The 25,220-nt window shown below is 42.0% G+C and overlaps 2 protein-coding genes across 7 annotated transcripts in view; one reads left to right on the forward strand and one right to left on the reverse strand.

Annotated features, from left to right (window-relative positions):
• The window catches only part of LRRC18 (leucine rich repeat containing 18), a 32,638-nt gene extending 14,010 nt beyond the window's left edge, over window positions 1-18,628 (forward strand). The window contains exons 3-4 of the mRNA XM_060642204.3: window positions 14,263-15,123; window positions 18,306-18,628. Coding sequence (XP_060498187.1) covers window positions 14,360-15,123; window positions 18,306-18,327 — 786 coding nt within the window. The 5' untranslated portion in view covers window positions 14,263-14,359 and the 3' untranslated portion in view covers window positions 18,328-18,628. The remainder of the gene's footprint in view (window positions 1-14,262; window positions 15,124-18,305) is intronic.
• WDFY4 (WDFY family member 4) overlaps window positions 1-25,220 on the reverse strand; it is a 302,324-nt gene that overhangs the window by 59,411 nt on the left and 217,693 nt on the right. The window lies entirely within an intron of this gene.

Here is a 25,220-nt window from a genome sequence, read left to right on the forward strand (position 1 = left end):
CTTTCCTGTATCTCAGTGCATTAGTCAAAAGAGTGAAATAATTATTGTGAGATCACATTAGCAAGATGTTAAAGATATCAAATGTATACAAAATCAGTCTTAATTACAAATATAAAGACACATGAGTGCGAAGCACAAGATAAATTCTATTATCATAGTGATGATAACAACCTTACAACTGAAAAATGCCTGCAAGTATTTTGATGGTATTAAAATATAGGTTGCCATTACATTTTTAATTTAGATATCCATGGGGTGTCCCACCATGCTGTTTGATTCACAATGACTAGATAGAAAAATTAATTAAAAATTAGAGTCAACCAACTGGTCCAGTTTTTCCAAAGTACAAAAACCAATTGTTCAAGATAAAAAGACTCAGTACCTTGAAAAATGTTTTGTATTAGGCTTCTCAGCTATTCGTATGATATGAAATATATTACTCATCTATCCATCCATTCATCTGTCTGTCTGCCCATCCATCCATCTATCTCTCCATCTATCTATCAACTTCTATCTCTTTTTCTGATTTCCAGCTTCCCTTGTGTGGGTTGTTGGTCTCACTCTGACATTAGAGGATTCTGTGAATTGGTAACATCAGACCATCTAACCAGTTTTAGTTGAATCAAAAGATCATGAGTTTTACACTTCTTTTGCCAATACTTACTCTCCTGCTCAATGGGAAGAACTGGGCAGGATGCTGACCTTTCCAAGTTGAATGAGAGAAGGCATACAGTCCTGGTCTTTGGGGTCTTTGCAGGTCTTCCTGCACTGGTCTGCTTCTAGGGGCACTCAGCAGCATAGGGGGTCAGGATGGGCCTTGAGCAATATAATACACCTGCTCTTCATAACCAAGAGCAAGGGACCCAGCCAGGTAGGGTGGCCCTGAGGAAAAGTGTGAAGGTGGTGGGGGCTGATCACGTTTCACCTGGCCTGGGGCCATCTGGGGACCCAGATGTACCAGGGAGGAGGTACAGTGCATTATCTAGCCCCTGCTTTGCTTTGCGGGTAATTAATGGGCAGGCTCAGAGCCAAAGAGCCTGTTGAGTAGTCCTTAATGGAGAAGTGCTCTGTGGGCAGCTCCGTGCTGTTTCCTTCCCATCACTCATCAGAGGTGGAGGGCTTCTTACCAGGGTGTGGATGGGCTCTGGGGAGCAGGCTTAACGGGGCTCACCTGGGTGGATCTTCAGTCTACTGGAAGCATCCTTCTCATCCAGGGCCCCTCTAGCACATGCTTATTGTGTTTGGCCTTTCTGAGCTGAACTTTATCTTGAATATAAGAAATACAAAAGACAACCCAGACTTTGGAGAGCTCAGGAGAATCAGGTGGTCAGAATCAGTAGCAATCTAGATTTTAGCTCTTTGAGCTCGGAGACTGGCCCTGTTTTTTGCTCACTTGTGTAACACAGAGCTTTGTCACATAACAGGCTCTCAATATACTTACTCAATGAGTGGATGAATGAATGGATGGATGAACGAATGCAGGAATAAGCACATGGATTTAGCTTAAATTGGTCCCAAAGAACTAATACAAGGATCATGAACAAAGGAAACTTTACTATTTGTTCAGAACCATGTGACAGAATTGCCCAATAAAATACAGAACTATGCAATGTGTGGGGCACATGTATACTAAAAATGTTCTGTTGTTTATCTGAAGCTCAAATTTAACTGGGAATTTGTAATTTTATTTGCTAAATCTAGCAACATTATAATGTGGAAAGCAATTAATAAGCATTACGATGAGAACACAGGATCCCTTGCTCTTCGTCAATCTTTTTTTACATTTTTTAACTGTTTATTCATTTTTGAGAGAGAGAGAGAGAGAGAGAGAGAGAGAGAGAATCCAAAGTAGGCTCCAGGCTCCCAACTGTCAGCACAGAGCCTGATGCGACCTAAGCCAGACACTTAACTGACTGAGCCACTCAGGCACCCCGGCCCATCTTTTTTTAAATTGGGATTTCAACTCAAGTACAGTAGGGCAGTTTTTCTGACATGTGCCTCATGCATTGCTGTTCCCTGTGGGGATATGCACATGTACCGTAGCAATGCCACATGGTACACGTTTGGATGCCTTGTACTGGGCAGGACAGGACTAAGTGGGGGCATAAAAAGTCACAGACTTTTACTCCAAAACCCGGCTAAGCAAGCAGCCACAGTGAAAAGGACAGAAAGAGAATATGGAGTCCTAAATCTTTTTAAGTTAAAAAAAAAAAAAAAAACAAATGTAAAATTTCTTTTTTTTAGCGCACAGTTCTCTGGGTTCTGACATATGTACAGCTTCATTCCCATAAGCACCAGTCAGGATACAGGCAGTTCCAGCACCCTGGAAGACTCCTTCCTGCTGCTCCCTTATAGTCAAACCTTGCCCGCCCCTGATCCCTGGCAACCACTCATCTGTTTTCTGTACTATCATTGTGGCTTTTCCAGAATGCCGTATAAATGGAATCATTCATTATATAAGCATTTAAGATTGGCTTCTTTTATTCAGCAACATGCTTTTGAGATTCATCCAAGTTGTCCCATGCATCAATAGATTTGTCTTCTTTATGTTTAACAGTGTTCCATAATAAGGATATTGCCACAATTTCTTTATCCGCTCACTGAAAAGCCTTTGTGCTGTTTTCTTCCTGTTTTGGCAATTATGAATAGAGTAGCCTTAAACACACATGGAAAAGTTTTTTGTGTGAACCTGAATTTTTGTTTTTCTAGGGTAATTATCTGGTCAGGGAAATGCTGGGTCATAGGATAAGTACACAATTAATTTTATAAGAAATTGCCAAACTGTTTCTCAGAGTAACATTTTGAATTCCCATTAGCAATGCAGGAGTGCTCTGGTTGTCCTATATCCTCACCAAATCTTTGTACTATATAGCTTTTTATGTTTCATTTTGTTTTTTATTTTAGAAATTCTAATAACTGTGCAGTGGTATCTGTTTGTGATTATAATTGGCATTTTCCTAGTTACTAATGATGTTGAGCAACCTTTTGTGGGTTTATTTACCAACTACATAACTTCTATGGTGAAAAGTCCTGTTAAATCTCTTGGGCATTTTATTTTTATTGTATTGTTTGTCTTCTTACTGTTGACCTTGGGTTCTTTATAGATTCTAGATGATAGTCCTTTTGTTGGACATGTATTTTGCGAATGTTTTCTTCCATTCTGTAGCTTGTCTTTTTATTCTCAAATTTTTTAAGAGAGCAATAATTTTTTGTGGAAGTCCAATTTGTCAGTATTTTATTTTTTTTAATGGATTGCACTTTTGCCTAACTCAAGCTTATGAAGATTTTCTTATATGTTTTCTTTTAAAAGTTTCATGGATTTTTTTTTTTTTTTTATTAACCTCTTTTATTTCCAGGCCTATGCCTATTTACTGGGTGTTAATTCTTTTTTTTTTTTTTTTTTTTTTTAATTTTTTAATATATGAAATTTACTGTCAAATTGGTTTCCATACAACACCCAGTGCTCATCCCAAAAAGTGCCCTCCTCAATACCCATCACCCACCCTGCCCTCCCTCCCACCCTGCCCTCCCTCCCACCCCCCATCAACCCTCAGTTTGTTCTCAGTTTTTAACAGTCTCTAATGCTTTGGCTCTCTCCCACTCTAACCTCTTTTTTTTTTTTTTTTTTCCTTCCCCTCCCCCATGGGTTTCTGTTATGTTTCTCAGGATCCACATAAGAGTGAAACCATATGGTATCTGTCTTTCTCTGTATGGCTTATTTCACTTAGCATCACACTCTCCAGTTCCATCCATGTTGCTACAAAAGGCCATATTTTATTTTTTCTCATTGCCACGTAGTATTCCATTGTGTATATAAACCACAATTTCTTTATCCATTCATCAGTTGATGGACATTTAGGCTCTTTCCATAATTTGGCTATTGTTGAGAGTGCCGCTATAAACATTGGGGTACAGGAGCCCCTATGCATCAGTACTCCTGTATCCCTTGGATAAATTCCTAGCAGTGCTATTGCTGGGTCATAGGGTAGGTCTATTTTTAATTTTCTGAGGAACCTCCACACTGCTTTCCAGAGCGGCTGCACCAATTTGCATTCCCACCAACAGTGCAAGAGGGTTCCTGTTTCTCCACATCCTCTCCAGCATCTATAGTCTCCTGATTTCTTCATTTTGGCCACTCTGACTGGCGTGAGGTGGTATCTGAGTGTGGTTTTGATTTGTATTTCCCTGATAAGGAGCGACGTTGAACATCTTTTCATGTGCCTGTTGGCCATCCGGATGTCTTCTTTAGAGAAGTGTCTATTCATGTTTTCTGCCCATTTCTTCACTGGGTTATTTGTTTTTCGGGTGTGGAGTTTGATGAGCTCTTTATAGATTTTGGATACTAGCCCTTTGTTCGATGTGTCATTTGCAAATATCTTTTCCCATTCCGTTGGTTGCCTTTTAGTTTTGTTGGTTGTTTCCTTTGCTGTGCAGAAGCTTTTTATCTTCATAAGGTCCCAGTAGTTCACTTTTGCTTTTAATTCCCTTGCCTTTGGGGATGTGCCGAGTAAGAGATTGCTACGGCTGAGGTCAGAGAGGTCTTTTCCTGCTTTCTCCTCTAAGGTTTTGATGGTTTCCTGTCTCACATTCAGGTCCTTTATCCATTTTGAGTTTATTTTTGTGAATGGTGTGAGAAAGTGATCTAGTTTCAACCTTCTGCATGTTGCTGTCCAGTTCTCCCAGCACCATTTGTTAAAGAGACTGTCTTTTTTCCATTGGATGTTCTTTCCTGCTTTGTCAAAGATGAGTTGGCCATACGTTTGTGGGTCTAGTTCTGGGGTTTCTATTCTATTCCATTGGTCTATGTGTCTGTTTTTATGCCAATACCATGCTGTCTTGATGATGACAGCTTTGTAGTAGAGGCTAAAGTCTGGGATTGTGATGCCTCCTGCTTTGGTCTTCTTCTTCAAAATTACTTTGGCTATTCGGGGCCTTTTGTGGTTCCATATGAATTTTAGGATTGCTTGTTCTAGTTTCGAGAAGAATGCTGGTGCAATTTTGATTGGGATTGCATTGAATGTGTAGATAGCTTTGGGTAGTATTGACATTTTGACAATATTTATTCTTCCAATCCATGAGCAGGGAATGTCTTTCCATTTCTTTATATCTTCTTCAATTACCTGCATAAGCTTTCTATAGTTTTCAGCATACAGATCTTTTACATCTTTGGTTAGATTTATTCCTAGGTATTTTATGCTTCTTGGTGCAATTGTGAATGGGATCAGTTTCTTCATTTGTCTTTCTGTTGCTTCATTGTTAGTGTATAAGAATGCAACTGATTTCTGCACATTGATTTTGTATCCTGCAACTTTGCTGAATTCATGTATCAGTTCTAGCAGACTTTTGGTGGAGTCTATCGGATTTTCCATGTATAATATCATGTCATCTGCAAAAAGCGAAAGCTTGACTTCATCTTTGCCAATTTTGATGCCTTTGATTTCCTTTTGTTGTCTGATTGCTGATGCTAGAACTTCCAGCACTATATTAAACAGCAGCGGTGACAGTGGGCATCCCTGTCGTGTTCCTGATCTCAGGGAAAAAGCTCTCAGTTTTTCCCCGTTGAGGATGATGTTAGCTGTGGGCTTTTCATAAATGGCCTTTATGATCTTTAAGTATGTTCCTTCTATCCCAACTTTCTCAAGGGTTTTTATTAAGAAAGGGTACTGGATTTTGTCAAAGGCCTTTTCTGCATCGACTGACAGGATCATATGGTTCTTCTCTTTTTTTTTGTTAATGTGATGTATCACGTTGATCGATTTGCGAATGTTGAACCAGCCCTGCATCCCAGGAATGAATCCCACTTGATCATGGTGAATAATTCTTTTTATATGCTGTTGAATTCGATTTGCTAGTATCTTATTAAGAATTTTTGCATCCATATTCATCAGGGATATTGGCCTGTAGTTCTCTTTTTTTACTGGGTCTCTGTCTGGTTTAGGAATCAAAGTAATACTGGCTTCATAGAATGAGTCTGGAAGTTTTCCTTCCCTTTCTATTTCTTGGAATAGCTTGAGAAGGATAGGTATTATCTCTGCTTTAAATGTCTGGTAGAACTCCCCTGGGAAGCCATCTGGTCCTGGACTCTTATTTGTTGGGAGATTTTTGATAACCGATTCAATTTCTTCGCTGGTTATGGGTCTGTTCAAGCTTTCTATTTCCTCCTGATTGAGTTTTGGAAGAGTGTGGGTGTTTAGAAATTTGTCCATTTCTTCCAGGTTGTCCAATTTGCTGGCATATAATTTTTCATAGTATTCCCTGATAATTGTTTGTATCTCTGAGGGATTGGTTGTAATCATTCCATTTTCATTCATGATTTTATCTATTTGGGTCATCTCCCTTTTCTTTTTGAGAAGCCTGGCTAGAGGTTTGTCAATTTTGTTTATTTTTTCAAAAAACCAACTCTTGGTTTCGTTGATCTGCTCTACAGTTTTTTTAGATTCTATATTGTTTATTTCTGCTCTGATCTTTATTATTTCTCTTCTTCTGCTGGGTTTAGGCTGCCTTTGCTGTTCTGCTTCGATTTCCTTTAGGTGTGCTGTTAGATTTTGTATTTGGGATTTTTCTTGTTTCTTGAGATAGGCCTGGATTGCAATGTATTTTCCTCTCAGGACTGCCTTCGCTGCATCCCAGAGCGTTTGGATTGTTGTATTTTCATTTTCGTTTGTTTCCATATATGTTTTAATTTCTTCTCTAATTGCCTGGTTGACCCACTCATTCGTTAGTAGGGTGTTCTTTAACCTCCATGCTTTTGGAGGTTTTCCAGACTTTTTCCTGTGGTTGATTTCAAGCTTCATAGCATTGTGGTCTGAAAGTATGCATGGTATAATTTCAATTCTTGTAAACTTATGAAGGGCTGTTTTGTGACCCAGTATATGATCTATCTTGGAGAATGTTCCATGTGCACTCGAGAAGAAAGTATATTCTGTTGCTTTGGGATGCAGAGTTCTAAATATATCTGTCAAGTCCATCTGATCCAATGTATCATTCAGGGCCCTTGTTTCTTTATTGACTGTGTGTCTAGATGATCTATCCATTTCTGTAAGTGGGGTGTTAAAGTCCCCTGCAATGACCACATTCTTATCAATGAGGTTGCTTATGTTTATGAGTAATTGTTTTATATATCTGGGGGCTCGGGTATTTGGCGCATAGACATTTATAATAGTTAGCTCTTCCTGGTGGATAGACCCTGTGATTATTATATAATGCCCTTCTTCATCTCTTGTTACAGCCTTTAATTTAAAGTCTAGTTTGTCTGATATAAGTATGGCTACTCCAGCTTTCTTTTGGCTTCCAGGAGCATGATAAATAGTTCTCCATCCCCTCACTCTCAATCTAAAGGTGTCCTCAGATCTAAAATGAGTCTCTTGTAGACAGCAAATAGATGGGTCTTGTTTTTTTATCCATTCTGATACCCTATGTCTTTTAGTTGGCGCATTTAATCCATTTACATTCAGTGTTATTATAGAAAGATATGGGTTTAGAGTCATTGTGATGTCTGTATGTTTTATGCTTGTAGCGATGTCTCTGGTACTTTGTCTCACAGGATCCCCCTTAGGATCTCTTGTAGGGCTGGTTTCGTGGTGACAAATTCCTTCAGTTTTTGTTTGTTTGGGAAGACCTTTATCTCTCCTTCTATTCTAAATGACAGACTTGCTGGATAAAGGATTCTCGGCTGCATATTTTTTCTGTTTAGCACACTGTAGATATCGTGCCAAGCCTTTCTGGCCTGCCAAGTTTCAAAGGAGAGATCAGTCACGAGTCTTATAGGTCTCCCTTTATATGTGAGGGCACGTTTATCCCTTGCTGCTTTCAGAATTTTCTCTTTATCCTTGTATTTTGCCAGTTTCACTATGATATGTCGTGCAGAAGATCGATTCAAGTTACGTCTGAAGGGAGTTCTCTGTGCCTCTTGGATTTCAATGCCTTTTTCCTTCCCCAGTTCAGGGAAGTTCTCAGCTATAATTTGTTCAAGTACCCCTTCAGCACCCTTCCCTCTCTCTTCCTCCTCTGGGATACCAATTATGCGTATATTATTTTTTTTTAGTGTATCACTTAGTTCTCTAATTTTCCCCTCATACTCCTGGATTTTTTTATCTCTCTTTCTTTCAGCTTCCTCTTTCTCCATAACTTTATCTTCTAGTTCACCTATTCTCTCCTCTGCCTCTTCAAGCCGAGCCATCGTGGATTCCATTTTGTTTTGCAATTCGTTTAAAGCGTTTTTCAACTCCTCGTGACTGTTCCTTAGTCCCTCGATCTTTGTGGCAAGAGATTCTCTGCTGTCCTGTATACTGTTTTCAAGCCCAGCGATTAATTTTATGACTATTATTCTAAATTCACTTTCTGTTATATTATTTAAATCCTTTTTGATCAGTTCATTAGCTGTTGTTATTTCCTGGAGATTCTTCTGAGGGGAATTCTTCCGTTTGGTCATTTTGGAGAGTCCCTGGCGTGGTGAGGACCTGCAGTGCACTTCCCCTGTGCTGTGGTGTATAACTGGAGTTAGTGGGCGGGGCCGCAGTCCGACCCGATGTCTGCCCCCAGCCCACTGCTGGGGCCACAGTCAGACTGGTGTGTGCCTTCTCTTCCCCTCTCCTAGGGGCGGGATTCACTGTGGGGTGGCGTGTCCCGTCTGGGCTACTTGCACACTGCCAGGCTTGTGTTGCTGGGGATCTGGCGTATTAGCTGGGGTGGGTAGGCAAGGTGCACGGGGGCTGGAGGGGCAGGCTTAGCTCGCTTCTCCTTAGGTGATCCACTTCAGGAGGGGCCCTGTGGCAGCGGGAGGGAGTCAGATCCGCTGCCGGAGGTTTGGCTCCGCAGAAGCACAGAGTTGGGTGTTTGCGCGGAGCGAGCAAGTTCCCTGGCAGGAACTGGTTCCCTTTGGGATTTTGGCTGGGGGATGGGCGGGGGAGATGGCGCTGGCGCCTTTGTTCCCCGCCAAGCTGAGCTCTGCCTTCCGGGGGCTCGGCAGCTCTCCCTCCCTTTGTCCTCCAGCCTTCCCGCTTTCCGAGCAGAGCTGTTAACTTATGACCTCCCAGACGCTAAGTTGCGCTTGCTGTGGGAACACAGTCCGTCCGGCCCCTCCGCTTTTGCCAGCCAGACTCGGGGGCTCCGCTTGGCCGGCGAGCCGCCCCTCCGCCCCGGCTCCCTCCCGCCAGTCCGTGGAGCGCGCACCGCCTCGCCGCCCTTCCTACCCTCTTCCGTGGGCCTCTCGTCTGCGCTTGACTCCGGAGACTCCCTTCCTCATGGATTTATACTTTACATTCATATCTGTGATCCAATTTGAGTTCATTTGAATTAATTTCAATAGTTTGAGATTCAATTTTTTTTTTATTTTGAGTGACTAATTGTTCTAACACCATTTATTGGAAAGTTCATTGCCTGTCCATTGAATTTCGTTTGAACTTTTGTCAAAAATCAATGGACAATATTGGCCATATTTGTGTGGTTCTATTTCTGTACTCTGTTTTCTATTCCACTGATCTATGTATGTCTCCCTTCACCAAAACCATGTGTTGTAATTATATGGTAAATTTTAAAACTAGAAGCATGAATCCCTCAACTTTATTTCTTTTTCAAAATTTTTTGGACCTCTAGTTTCTTTTTCTTTCAATACACATTTTAAAGTCGGTTCATTCACGTATAAAAATAATCCTGCTGGAATTTGTATTGATCTTTAGGCCAATTTGGATAGAATTGACTTCTCAACTATCCTGAGTCTTCCAACTCATAAACATGCTATGTTTCTCAATTTATTTAGATCTTCTTTGCTTTATTTCATCAGTGTTTTGTAATTTTCATCACAGAAATCCTGTACAATTTTGTTACTTATGTGTAATACACAAGTGTTTTATTTTTTGGAGCACTATTTTCCAAATTTCAAATTCCAATTGTTTGTTGCTGGAGTATAGAAGTGGTTTTGTGTGTGCGTGTGTGTGTGTGTGTGCATATGTGTGTATTAACCAAGGTGTTAACTTTGTATCCTGCAACATTGTTAAACTCATTAATTACTTCTAAGAGTGTTTTTTAAATTTTCTGGAAATCTCTAGGTGAACAAGCAGGTAATCTGTAAGGAGAGTTTTGTTTCATCCTTTCCTGCCTGTATGACTTACTTTTTTTGCATTATTGCACTGGCTAGAATTTCCAGTATGATGTTCAATAGGCATACTGAGAGTTTACCTTGTTGTTTTGTTGCCAAATGTAGAGGGAAATTTAGTCTATCACCAAGTATGATATTAGTTGTAGTATGATATTAGTTGTAGAGTTGTGTGTGTGTGTGTGTGTGTGTGTGTGTGTGTGTGTAAGCCCTTTATCAGGTTAAGAAAGAGCCTTTCTATTACTGGTTTGATGTCACAAATGGATGTTAACTTTTGCCATAAATTTTTTCAGCACCAGCTGATATGATCATGTATTTTTTCTTTTTAATTAGTTTCAATTAATGCAGTAATATGATGTATGCTGCATTACATTGATTTCTGAGTACTGAGTCAACCTTGCCTTCCCATTTGGTTGTCATGTATTTTTCTTTTAACATATTACTAGATTCTTTTTGCTAATATTTTATGGAGAATTTCTGTGTCTATATTCATAAAGAATATTAGTCTGCAGTTTTCTTTTTTTATATGGCCTATGTGTGATTTTAGTATCAGGGGAATGCTGGCCTTAGAAAATAAGTTAGGCATTGCACCCTTTGCTATTTTCTAGAAAAGATCATGTAAAATTGGTGTTGTCTTTAAATTTTTGGTACAGTTTTTCAATAGAACTATTTGGGTCAGGAGACTTGGGAAGGGAAGTTTTCCAAGTATGAATTCAGTCTCTTTAATGAATATTGGTCTTCATAGGTTGTATATTTCTTTACTGATGAGATTTTTAGTTTGTGTTTGATTACCCCTAAGTTTTTTTCTAAGGTTGTTTGTACTATTCCCTTATTATTCCTTTAATGTCTGTCTCTTTAATTACTGATATTCATAAAATGTGCCTTCTCTTTCCCTTTTTCTTTATCAGTCTGGTTAGAGACTTTCAAATCTATTAATCACTTCAAAGAATCAGCTTTTAGTTTCATTGATTTTCTCTGTTGTCTTTCTGTTCTCAATTTTATTGATTTCTTCCCCTTTCTTTATCATTTACTCCTTGTGTTTGTTTTAGGTTTATTTTGATCTTCTTTGCTAGTTTTTAAAGATGGAAGTTTAGGGGCACCTGGGTGGCTCAGTCGGTTAAGTGTCTGACTTTGACTTAGGTCATGATCTTGTAGTTTGTGAGTTTGAGTCCTGTGCCAGATTCTGTGCTGACAGCTGGGAGTCTGGAGCCTGCTTCAGATTCTGTGTCTCCCTCTCTCCCTCTCTGCCCCTATCCCTCTTGTGCGCGCTCTCTCTCTCTCTCAGAAAATGAATAAAATTTTTTTAAAAAGTAAAAAAAAAAAAACATGGAAGTTTACATTATTGGCTTGAGACCTTTCTTACTTTTTAAAAATGTTCCTAGTATGAACATTTAAAGCTATAAATTTCCCTCTAATCACTGCTTTAGTTGCATATCATAAGCCTTGACATGTTCTATTTTCATTTTTCTTCAGTTCAAGATATTTTCTAATTTCCCTTGAGATTTATTTGATTCATGAATATCTATAATATATGGCTTAATTGTTAATTGTGGAGATTTTCCACTTATCGCTCTGATATTAATTTCTAATTTCAATTCCATTATTTTCAAAGATGATTCTTTGCTTTATTTCAATTTGTTTACATTTGTTAAGATTTGTTTCATAGCCAAGAATACAGTACATATTTGTGAATATTCCATGTGCACTTGAAAAGAAATGTGTATTCTGTTGCTAGGCAGAATGTTTTATGGGCCAATTAGATCAGCAGTTTTCATCTGGCGGGGATTTTGTCCCCCAGTGAGGAGTTGGCAATGTTTAGAGACATTATTGTTGTTAAAACTAGTAGCGAGCTATTTGCATTTAGTGGGTAGACTCTTCTGGCCTTTTGCTGGCTAAATATCCTACAATGTAGAGAACAGAACTTTCCCCCGTCACTGCCCCACCTCTGCTAACAACAAAGATTTATATGGTTCCAAATGTCAATAGAGCCAAGGTTGAGAAACCCTGTTCCTTGTGATTTTCTCTCTAGTTGGTTTGTTGATTATTGAGTGACAAGTATTGATGTCTCCACTTCTAATGACAGACCTATCTCTTTTTTCAATTTTACCAGTTTTCAATTCTTTTATATCAAACTCTGGTCTTAAGTACATATACATTTATTATTTTCGTGTCTTCATGGTGAAGTGTGTCTTTTATCATTATGTGGTATTCTTCTTAATCTCAGGTAAGTTTTCATGCTCTGAAACATACTTTGTCTGATATTAATAAAGTCACTCCAGTTCTCCTTCAATGTTTGTGTAGTATGCCTTTTCCCATTCTTTTAGTGTAACTTACTTTTGTTTAAAGTAGATTTCTTGTAGATAGCATATAATTGGGTCTTTTTCTTTTACTATTCATTCTGATAATTATACTTTGGATTGCTGTGTTTAGGTCATTTTCATTTAATGGAAGTATCGATATGTTTGGATTGAGGTCTACCATTTTAATAGTTGGGTTTTTTGCTCCATTTCCCCTTTTCTGCTTTCTTTTAGATTACTTGACTCTTTTTTTACCGTTTCATTTTAATGTTCATATTTCGGTTTTTCCTATGTCTGTATATTATTTTAATGATTGCTCTGGAGATTTAAAATATACATACTTAACTTTCCACAGCCTACTTAGAATTAATATTTTAATCTAGTGGGAAAATGCCCGCATCTGACTTCTGACAGCATGCTTTTGTTCAGGGTGGGAGCTTGGCCCAAAATAGAAAATCAGCAAGCAAGCTTTAGAAAACAGCCTCTAGAACAAGAAAGAACAGTTTTCATTCTCTTCCTAGCTGAAGATCTTCCTTGCTCCTGAGCCTCAGTCTTCCTCCCTTTACAATGAAGATAATCCGATGGATCTTACTGGATTGTTGAAGATTAAAAGGAATATGTGCAAAGTTCTGATAATAATAGTTAATAGTTAACATTCATCAACCTTTTACTATGTGCCAGGCACTGTTGTAAGCGCTTTATACTTAGATAATTTGCACTCCCCAAGAGCCCTACAGGGGGGATGTTTTCATAAATGAGAAAATTGTGGCATTAAAAATTGAAGAAAACTCTTCAGTGCAGATCTAGACTTCTAAGCTAAGCATTCAAGGGCCAGAAGCTACCCATGACTCTGTACCTTCTACTTCTCTGTATGGCGGCAGTCATAACTATGATCATACCTACCAGTGCAGAGGTGTCTACAGTTGAATTTCAGTGTGAAGTCTGTGAAGGGAGGAGGTGTAGGGGGTAGGAAGTAGAAAAAGACAGCATTCTTTTACATGCTGCCAGGCTCAACCCTGGCTCCTCCACACTCATCTGCACAGTGTAGGCACACACTCTCCCTTGTGGGCTGAGCAAAAGACGTTCCTGGGCTGTTTCTGTTGCACTGCAGTGATAGTAGCTAAGGCGTGACTAGTGCCTCTGGGTCCAGAAGGTGAGGAGAGATGTAATACGTAAGTCATTCTTCACTCCCCCCTCATTTCATATCCAGGCTATGCTCCTTTTTTTTTTTCATGTTTCTTTATTCTTGAGAGAGAGAGCGAGAGAGAGAGAGAGAGAGAGAGAGAGAGAGAGAGAAAGAAAGTTGGGGAGGAGCAGAGAGAGAGGGAGACACAGAACCCAAAGCAGGCTCCAGGCTCTGAGCTGACAGCACAGAGCCTGACACTGGGCTCAAACTCATGAGCTGTGAGATCATGACCTGAGCCGAAGTTGGATGCTTAACTGACTGAGCCACCCAGGTGCCCCTATGCTGCTTCTGAGAACTCAGCACACCCACCCTAAGGATTCATGAGATAACTGAAAGAAACACTAGATTTTTGTGAGGGTCTGGGAAGTGGCCGATAGCCAAGAACACACACACACACACACACACACACACACACACACACACTTTAGCAGGAGGAGTCCAGGATAATGGAGAGATTCATATTTCAAGGAATGGCACAGAGGGGTGTTGAGCATCCTTCAGGCCAACCTTGCACCCCTGAAGAGGGAATTGAATTTGCTAAAGATCTTTGGCTAGGTTACTCCTGCTGATGCCCTAATTTCTGTCTATCTCGTCTCTAACCATTAGCGAGAGAAGCATTACAATTTGGGGGGAGTCTAGTGCCCTCACATCATCTTCTAACTAGACATATTTTTTCTTCTTGTCAGAGTATATCTTCTAGCAGTTTCTTGTGACTTTTCCCTCAAACCGATCACCAACCAATCAGAACAACACACTCCAAACATACACCCTTACTAAAAGAACATGGCCAAAGGCAGGAAAGGCACCAAGGGCAAGAAGATTACCCTTAATGTGGCCAAGAATTGTATCAAAATTACATTTGATGGGAAAAAACGCCTTGACTTGAGCAAGATGGGAATTACCACCTTCCCCAAGTGTATCCTGAGACTGAATGATGTGGATGAGCTCGACCTTAGCCGGAATATGATCAGAAAGATCCCTGACTCAATCTCCAAGTTCCAGAACCTGCGGTGGCTGGACCTGCACAGCAACTACATCGACAAGCTCCCTGAGTCCATCGGCCAGATGGCTTCTCTGCTCTACCTCAATGTCAGCAACAACAGGCTAACCACCAATGGGCTGCCCGTAGAACTCAATCAGCTCAAGAATATCCGCACTGTGAACTTGGGTTTGAACCATCTGGAGAGTGTGCCCACCACGCTGGGTGCTCTGAAGGAGCTCCATGAGGTGGGCCTACATGACAACATGCTGAGCACCATCCCCAAAAGTATCGCCAAACTCCCCAAGCTCAAAAAGCTCAACACAAAGCGAAATCCCTTTCCCAAGACAGAGGAGTCAGATACATTCATAGATTCCATCAGGAGGCTGGAAAACTTGCATCTGGTGGAGGAGAAGGATCTGTGTACGACTTGCCTGAGAAAATGCCAACAGGCCCGGGACAAGCTGAACAAAATCAAGACTATGGCCGCAGCAACACCAAGAAGGGCCATCTTTTCTAATCTGGTCTCACCCAACTCCATGGCCAAGGATTCACAGGAAGATTGGAGGTGACCTGGGACCCTGACCCTGAGGCAGGAAGGGGAAAGGGAGGGAGGGAAGATGGCAGGGGGCTGCATCTACAGGGAATTATGGGATCCCCCCATTATTGCAACAGTTCCTCCAGCCAAGCCCATAAAATACCTTTCCCTACCTCCTTGGCTTGTGATTTTGTTGACTGAAGGGCTTTTAGTTCTTTGCCATTCCACACGTTTCTCTCTTCTTTACATGCACACACCCATATGTACAGGCACAATGAGTCAGAAAAGGGCCATCCATCCCACTTCTTCCCAGAAGTCTCCTGCCTACAGCCCGTGGCCAGGGCAGCCAATATTGTTAGCATGCTCTTAGTCACACTGTCATACACTTCAGGACCAACTGCCAGCTCCCAAATGTGGAGTTCATTCCACGGGAATGCTTTGGTTCAGGGTTTTGGAAGTCAGGAATCTCAGAGCATGGATTGGTAGGAGGGAAGATGGACATTTAGTCTTGGGAAGGTGACAAATCTGGGCCACAGAGATGGGCAGATAGTATCATTAAGTGTTGGCAGGTAATATCTGGGGGTGAAAGCAGTACTATCTTTGTCTCTCGTCTGCACACGCACAATTTGCTCTAGGAGCCTTCTAGACTGAACCTGCAAGCTCTTGACCGGCTGTGAATGAATGAGAGTGCATTCCCATATTATTATGTCCCATTCCTTTCCAGACTCCCGTGGGGGAGCAAGGAAAGAATGGGTGCAGGTATGGGTTGGTGCAGTCCATACATAAATACCTTACCAGGCATTGGGCTAGGTGCAGGGACTGTGTCTTAGCGGAAAGCTTGCCTTGTTGTGTGCAGACCAGTTGAAAGAAGGCAGGGCAGAATGTCATTGTCTGAGAAAGTTAGGAGATATGTGCCAAGATATGTGTAGGCATCGAGAAAAGCCAAAGATTCTGGAGCTGGACAGATCTAGGTCCAGGGCAGCTCTGCTTCTTTCTTGCCATTTCCCTGGACATCTTACTTAGCTTTAGTTCCCTCATCTATAAAGTGGGGAAAATACCGGCCCCAACCATAATGGTCGTTGTGCATCTAAAGCAGATGGCACATGGAGTAATTACTCAAGAGAAGTCATTTCTCCGTATGATCTGGAACTTGGTACATCTCAAAGCTGAAACAATACTTTGGACAGTGTCCCTAGTCACACTAGATCTTTGGCAGAAATGACGGTGGTAGAGTCAATTCTCACAGTAGCTGAGAACATTCGATGCACTATTCACTCATGCTAATCCATACCTTCATGCTGCCTAAAAGGAAAGGATCACAAAAGACATATTTAGGAAAGCCTTTTTCTTTTCTTTTCCTAATCAAGACTTTCCTATGTCAGTGGCAAGTTTTTTAGTGGTCAGTGGAAAAGTACAGAGATGTGTTCACTCAGCAGGACTAGCTTACTTCTTTTTTGCATTATAAACCACAGCAGACAGCATACTTCATTTCTTCACCCATTACTGCTATTTTCCTTTGTGATGCTTAGCTGTGACAACTGTTCCTAAAATCTCTGAAGATATGAATCAAAGTTCCCTTTTCAGCTTTTCCCTTTATTAAATGTTTTCCATTATGAAAATAACAAAACCACAACAGAATTTTAAATATAACATCTTCAAGTATCTACAATTCTACAATGTAAGCCAGCTATAATACGGGCAGATTTCCTTATTATTCTTCGGTGTATATTTTTATATGCAGTTAAAATTATAGCATTTACATCATTTTTATCCTGCTTTGAAAACCGAGTCATTACATGGTCTTAGAAACCACAATTTTAAACATCTGCAAGCTAGCCAAACACACACATAAGTTACTGTTGGGCATGTGAGCTGTTTCCGGTTTTTCACCAATAGAAATCATTTTGTGATGGAAGCCTATATGATGAAGACTTTAAAAACTGTTTTGCATTATTTTCTTGGTATAGCTTCATTATTACAAATACGTTGAAGTGTGGTTTTTAAAAATAATTTTTAAAACATGCCATCAAATAACTTATAACAAGATTACCCATTTATGTATCTCCCAGTAATATATTAGAGACTCTGTTTCACCACATCCTGGTCAGCTTTGAGTACCATCCTTTACATTTTCCCCTTCGCTTAATGTCTGAAATGATTTACTAGAAGCCCTTCCCAAGGTGGGTGGAGCAGTCATGTTTGTGAAGTGCTTGATGAGATGTCATGCCTTAGGCTCAGGAGCCATCACTGGCATGTTGGCCTTGGACATATCCCTAACTAAGGTCGCCATTCTGCTATTTTAGCTACTTCCTCTCTCATAGGAAGTACCCAAGTACTTCTCCTCTCATAGGAAGTACCCAAGAAGTACAGAATCCATGCAAGGGCATATGATCCTGGCTAGTTATTTGGATATTACCCATTTCCGTTCTTTAGAATTAGTGTTCCCCTCTTAGTCACTCAAAGGGATTGGCAGAGAACAGGAACTAAGAATAAAAGGTCTCCCTGTGCCCCTAGGTGGGCTCCTGGTCTGGACCATGGATTTGCGTCCTCCTCCCTCTCCTGCCCTGTCAGGGCATATTTCCTCCACCACGCCTGGTCCTGAACAATCTCCAGGCACCAACCCTGGATTCGCTGCCAACTGAGTGGTTGGTGTGCAAGATGACATCATCCTTGTCCTATCTGCCATCCTTGGTCTAGGTGCTTTATTCTGCTTTCTTCCTCATAGCCATGTTTTAGGAAAGGGCTGTAAGCATCGTTAACTTCATGAGGACTGACAAATAAATGGGCAGGGGGCTTTGATTTGCCATAGGATGCATTCATGTTAGACACCTGGTTAGCCAGGAAAACTGGCATTAGAATGGAGCAAAGATTGGAGATAAAGGTGAGTTGTGTGTCCTCTTCCACAATTTATTGCTTTTTTTTTTTTTTTTTGGATCAGAAAAAAAGGCTAGATGTTAACATTCCTTCACGGTCTAAAATACACAGTCACTTTTCCTTCCTGGAAATTGTATTAAGCTTAAAAACACTTGATAGGAAAAGCATGGGGTTTCCCTTTCCTCAAATGGAACAAAGACCCTATTTAGGCTAACCCAGTCACTGCCCTTTCTGAAAGCCAGGCATGACCTAGGTGACCCCTGTATGACCTCTGCCCTTGCTGTGTTTTGCCTCCATGACCTGGAGTAATTGCCTCAGTCTCTTGTCTCCATCCCCAGGATCCGATCAACATCTCCCTAGAATAGCTTTATGGCAAACCCTTGAAGACTAATCAGCCAACAAGAACAAACGACTCTGAAGAAGAAAAGCCCTCGGTTAGGAGAAGAAAGAGTGGTAAGGGGAACATTCTGGAAGCCAGGCTGTCTGGTGCTGGCCAAGATACTGACTTGCTTCTTAAATTCACTTTGCCTCTCTTTGATTTAGACCATCTGTGTATGAAAATGACTTTGGGAAATACTTAGTGTATTTTTTTATGCATATAGAGGAAATGTTTAAAAAATGATAGATATAAATTATAGAAAATTAAAGTTTTAAAAGAAGACTTTAAGACTTAAAAGACTTATGGTCTCTACACTTCTTCTGAACTAGTAAAACTATGCTAATCGCCTGTGGTAAGTTACGTACTTATAATGCAATACATCTGAAACTAAAATTTACACAAAAGATTCATACAAAGAAATATACTTAAAAATATGATAGATAAATAAAGTAGATTTTAATCATTCAGTAATGCACAGGTAGGCAAAGAAGGAAGGAAGGAAGGAAGGAAGGAAGGAAGGAAGGAAGGAAAGAAAGAGAGAGAAAGAGAAAGAAAGAAAGAAAGAAAGAAAGAAAGAAAGAAAGAAAGAGAAAGGAAGGAAGGAAGGAAGGAAGGAAGGAAGGAAGGAAGGAAGAAAGAAAGAAAAGAAAGAAAGAAAGAAAAAACAGAAATGAACAACAGGGGAAAAGTAAACAAGGAAACAAAATATAAAACAGCAGATTTATGTCCTCACATTTCAATAATTATATTAAATGTAACTAGTCTTCTTTATTTGCCATGGCCCCAAACTAGAAACAACCAAATTTCTCTCAATAGGCAAATGGTTAAATAAACCCCGGTATATCCATATCATGGATACTACTGAGTGATAAAAGGGAACATATTATCGACACATGCAACGATGTGGATGGATCTCAATAGCATTATTCTGAGTGAAAAAGGCCAGTTTCTGTGGGTCACATACTCGATGATTCCATTTTTAGATCATTCTCTAAAGAACAAAATGATTGAGGTGACAGATCAGTGGTTGCCAGGCGTTAATGCTGATGAGGGGTGGTACAGGGTGGGCAGGACCATAAAATGTAGCTCAAGAGATAGCTCTGTGGTGATGAAAACAATTGATTATGATGATAGTGGTAGTGGTTATACGAATCCACACCTACGATAAAATGACACAGAACTATGCACACATATTGTACCAATGTCAATTTCCTGGTATCGAAATTGTACTAGAGTTGCATAAGATGTAACAACCATCAGGGGAAATTAAGAGAAAGCTGTACCGGGACTCTGTGTACTATTTTTGCAACTTCCTGTGAATCTATAGTTATTTTAAAATAAAAAAAAAATTTTTAAACAATCTTGCAGCCCAGATGCAGCAATAAACAGATCCTTGTACATCAGCCAAGTGCTAATTTATGAGTAAATATGACAAGCTTAATGTTCTGCAACCATCCCAAAGAGCTAAGGCATTTCAGGAGAAAGAGCACCTTAACCTCAGTTCACCAGATAATCTAAAATGATCCACTGTTGATTTTATGCTTAAAGATGCTACACATAATAAAAAGAAAATGTGTGCCTTCTCTACCCATGTTCCAGGTTTTCTGGTGGTTTCTGGGCACAAGCAGCAAGTTGGGTGGGGGACCTTGAGCCAGCGAGTCTCTCCCTTCCCAGTTCTAGGTTTTCACCCCCACTCCCCGACCCCCTTTGGTCCAATGCAAGCAACGTGACTAAGTGGAGCTGGAAGGACAAAGGGGCCAAGCTCGGGGTAGACAGAGAGGCTTGATTTACGCTTCTACCTAGAAGTGGGTCTGAGGTCATGGCCAAGGGTATGGCAAAGAGGAGATGTGAGCAAGAGACAGAAGACTGACATGAACGGGGCCCGAAACCAAGGTCTGCGCGTGACCCAGGCAGTGCTCACTGGAGGCCACCAGGCTCAGCTGCTCGTGGCCTATTGAGCCAACCATGTGAAAAGTTCCTCAATGCGGGGGCATTGGTTATTCCACCAGGTTGTTTAGTTCACCTCCGGTTCCAGCAACTCTGCTCTAGACCCCCGGGGTCTGAGTGGTGTAGTCTCGGCAATTGCCCTCCCGGGGCTGTTTTCCCAAGAACAAGGGGCATGTTCCTGCACTCAGCCATGGGGCCGAAGCTATCTTTATCAAAGCAGTCTATGCACATGACAGACCCCTAGCCTCCCAGCTGGTCAACAGCGTTGATCTCTGGAGAGTAGGACGGAAGGAACGGTCATGGGGGGGACAGGTACTTGAGTTTTAGCCTCCACACTGCTAGCAGTGGGGCCTTGGAGGGTACGACTGACTATCAAGAAAGTTCATCATCTCGTGGGAATTGATAAGTTCTCATGGGTGTTTTTCTGAACTTTTGTCTTGCATTATTTTTCAAAGGGAATCTATAAAGGAAACTCCAACAACCCTCCACTGCAGGACTTTGTGCCAAAAAGTGCATTTTCTCGTAAACATTATATTTAAGTAAGCTAGGCAATCGAGAGAACACTTCAGAAATTACAAATACGCAGACACAATCAGGTCCTAAAGATAAGCCTGCCACATACATAACGGCCTCCTCCAGCCCAGGGACACCTTGCCCTGATGACACGGCAAGGGAGCATTTCCGATACGTCAGAGACCGTGGCTATGGAAGGATGCCTCTAGCCCATTTAAAAGCGTGTGCTGTGTACAGCAGAGACCCAAGGGAAGAACCAGATAACCATCCAAGCCTTTTCTCATCTCGGTGAGAGTTTTCTAAATTCTCGGCTCAACAGGAACTGAGACCACTGGGAAGAAACATAACAGATCCAGATCACGTGGGCATCCCAAAGAAATGTACAGAAATAAGTCCAAATGTTAGGGCCCTACTTTTTCAGAGTATCAGTATAGAAGATTCTATTCTGCAGGGCTCTTTTTTCATATCATGTGAAAAGGGAATTGCCTTCTTTGGTACCCACTACCCTTTAGATAAGGACAAATTTAACATTCAATGCCAAGAGAAAGTATTTGCTAGAAAAAAAAAAAAGAAAAGAGTTCACGAAGTCCCCTGTTTCTTGTTTTCTGACCCTGGAAAATAATGTAACCCAGGACAATTGCATTTTTTTCCCTAGTGTCAGGATAATTAGGTAACTAGATCACTCTATTTACCTGATCTAGTTGTTCGTTAACCTACTCACATCTACTTTTGTCTCCTTTAAAGGAATTTTGGGGTCTTTTTTTTCAAGAGAGAGAGAGAGAGAGAGAGTGGGGGGCGGGGAAGGGCAGAGAGAGAGGTTGTGGGGGAGAATCTCCGGCAGGCTCCACGCTCAGTGCAGAGCCTGACATGGGGCTTGATCCCACGACCCTGGGATCATGACCTGAGCCAATATCAAGAGTCAGACACTCAACCCACTGAGCCACCCAGGTGCACCTTTGGGGTCATTTCTAAATGAATGGTGTACTGGTGCTGCATTTAATTTTGAAGCTGTTTGCAGCCCTTTGTGGAGGTTACAGAGAACGAGTGTGAGGATGTGTGTTTACTCACATACATTCTCAACCAGCTGCCCTTTCCCTGTCACTTCAGCTACTGTTTCGGTTTTTCCAACTGGTCCTCCTCACATCTCAGCAGAGCCTGCCTGCGTCTTACGTTGTGGAGCTTTCTGGCTGTCAGAAACTTGGCTGGCCAAGTGTCTAGCTGACTTTATATAAGAAATTCCTGGAGGCTTCCAGAGTCTTACACTCCATGAATATCTATATCTGATTATGCCACCTTGCTGCCGTTAGAATGCTCTAGTCTTGTACCATGGGGACACAGAGATGGATTACAGATCCCAGGCTCATCCAGCTTTTACAAGTATTTCCCATTTAGGATCCAGGCCTACAGAACCTCCTTAGAATTCAGTTATGGAGGCAGCCATTGTCATTGGAATTCAGGCAGAACTCTGGCACCCAAAAGCTCTGGTTTCCTATGTATGTAGAATGGCCTGGAGAGGGGCCAAATCAGCTTTTGAGAGCTGGGAGTTGAAGATACAAAACCCACAGCACAGGCCAAGCCTCTTGGGCTAGTTGAAAACTCTCGGAATGGACCGCACACTTCTATCAGAGATGAGAAGCTCATGTTCATCAGAATGTCCAAAAAGCAAATGGGGATACTTCAAGACTCATGGTATGTAATCCAAATGGAAAATCATCAGGTTTTCTCTATGCGTAGGGACAATGGCCAGCCAAGCCCTCCCAAGCCTGGGCACCACTGTTGCCTTCCCTCTCTGAAACTCCTGATGGTACAGTGGGGCTGGTGGGAGGTGGACTGGAAAGGAGAGATGCACAAGATCTGAGAGCACAGACAGCCACCTGTTTTTAATCAAATGTTCCATAAACATGTGGTGCTAAAACTAAGCACAGGAATTACAGTATTTATTGAGCACCTACTACAAGCCCAAACTGGTTCAATCTCAAAGCCCACTGCTGGCTACTGCAGCACAGTCCCACCAGGTCCCTGGCTGCTTGGGTGGGCCTAGAGCCTAGGACCAGTGCTCCCACTGGGGCTTCCTCATTTTGTCGAATGCCTTCCACGAGCTTATGTAAGCATTTCTCTGGCACGCTATGCATTGTTCCCAACTGACTCCAGACCTTTCCTGTTTTATACTTCCCAAGGGTCTCCATGCTTGGAGCTGTCCTAGGGCTGTGCCAGGCAGGTGTGAAATGGCCCCGGAAGATCCTGATCCAATGGCTCAGATAGCCATCATGAAGAAAATAAATAAAATGGAAATAAAATTAGCACAGTGCCTGGTTGTCCCACGTGTGCAAGGTGGTACACAGGTTGGTGTCTAGGGTCATCCCTATGAATGAGTGATGAGTAATTTCCACACCTTTGACTCACCTCTGGGCCAATAATTCTCCTACTTGGCAGTCACTTTTGTACAGACCCCCAACTTAGTGGTCATAGGTCCTCGTACGTATGTATGTGGCCATAGCTCCATAGTGGAGCTCCTCGTATGTATTCTTCCCTCTGCTCTTCCTATGTCTGCCCTCCCCAGTCCCGAGGCAGAAATTCAGAAGCTTACTTGTGTGGACATAGGTATGCATTGTTGGGGCAAGGCATCTCTAAGACTCTGAGAGCAACGGTATTGAAATGGACAGAGTGAGGCTCACGGCTGTGGGGACAGCTGCATGCCCACAGAGTGATATCACAGGCATAATTTATAGGAGGGTGATCTGCAGAGACAAATGGGTTCAGTGAAGTGCTGCAGTCCCTGGGGAGCTCTCCACATGAGCAGTCGATGGCCATCTTCTTTGCTCACCCCTCAGGATTCATCCTTCTTGTCATCACAGAACCTTGATTCTCTTGGGGAACCACCACCCTGTCAGTCTGGTCTACGTTGCTGGGTGGGACTGATCCCACTCCCAGAAGATGGGTGGGCACGTGACACTGATCTGGCCCGTGAAAGCACTTGATTAGTTCTGGGATGGGCACTAACCTAACTTTGGCAAATGAAACTTATTTTTGAGATTTTTGCTAGAATTACTGGGACAGAGCACTCCCCATATGGTAGAATTCCTAACTTACTGACTGTCAGCCTGGAGCTACTGGGGACATTGATGCCATTATGCTTGGACAGCCTGCCAAGAACCGAGTCAACTCAAGGAAATCCTCCCTATGAAATACACGGCTACAGTGGGTGGGGTTTATTGAGTCCAGAGATCCAGCCGTGCCTGGAGCCAGACCTTTGTTGGTCTCCAGGGAGATGAGGTGACGGATCTGTTTGTCTGCTTCAGTTAGTCTGAAGTGGCTTTACATACCTGCCCTGAAACGTTACAGAGAATCCAAGTGTGGACATTAACGTTTGTATGAAACAGAAATAATATGAGGTCGCCAGGGCTGATATTCAGCTAATATGCACAGTTAGGACTGTACCATTGTTGAACTATTGAGATATGTCCATTCCAGTTTGTAAACAGTTACCCCCCTCTCCACCTGCCCAGTACTGCCCCGGCCTGCTGGACCATCCCTTGGCACGCCCTGGACCTCCCCGCTAAATCTACCAACTAAAGGGATACTACCAACTAAAGGGAGGCTTCCGCTGGCAGCTACTCCGACTGGTCTTTCGAAGGTGATCGGTGCCCCCCCGTGTTGCAAAATTCAATGGTCATTCCTTAGCTCTTCTCTTGCTTGGCCTGCCAATAACATTTGGACACCAACACAGCTGGCCGCTCCCTCCTTGAACACTCTACGTGGCTTAAAGGACACCTTCCACACCTGCAGCTCCTCCTGCCTTCCTGGCCACAGCTTGAATTTCTTTTGCTGGCTCCTCTCCGTGTCCTTCACTTCTAAAGGTTGGCAGACCCCAAGGCACAGTCCTTAGACCTCTTTCCCATGTGCATTCATTCTCTTGGTGATCTTAGCCAGGCTCACGGCTTTAGATACTATTCCAAATTTACATCTCACCTGGACCTTTCCCTTCAAGTCTAAACTTATACACCCGCTGGCCTACAGGACACCTCCACTTGGTGTCTGACAGGCATCTCAGAATTAACATGTCCACAACTCAGCTCCTGATAAGCAACGCACCCCATAGTACTTCTTCCTGCGGTGTTCCCATTTCATCTCCCCCTTGCTCGAGCCTAAAGCCTTGGTCTCTAAGTCCCCTCTGTCTCTCACACACACACACACCCCACACTTGCTTCGTCAACAAATCCCAGCAGATGTACCTTCAAAACATGTCCATAAACAGAGCCCTGCAAACCGTCTTCCTGCCACCCCACCTCCCTCCAAGCCGTCACCATCTCTCAGCCGCATGACTGCACAAGCCTCCTAACCGGACTCCCAAGCTTCTGCCTTTGACCGGCTACGCCTCACCTTGACACAGAAGCCAGAATGATTCTTTTAAAAT

Source organism: Panthera onca, chromosome D2, assembly GCF_046562875.1.
Source record: "Panthera onca isolate mPanOnc1 chromosome D2, mPanOnc1 haplotype 2, whole genome shotgun sequence".
NCBI lineage: Eukaryota > Metazoa > Chordata > Mammalia > Carnivora > Felidae > Panthera > Panthera onca.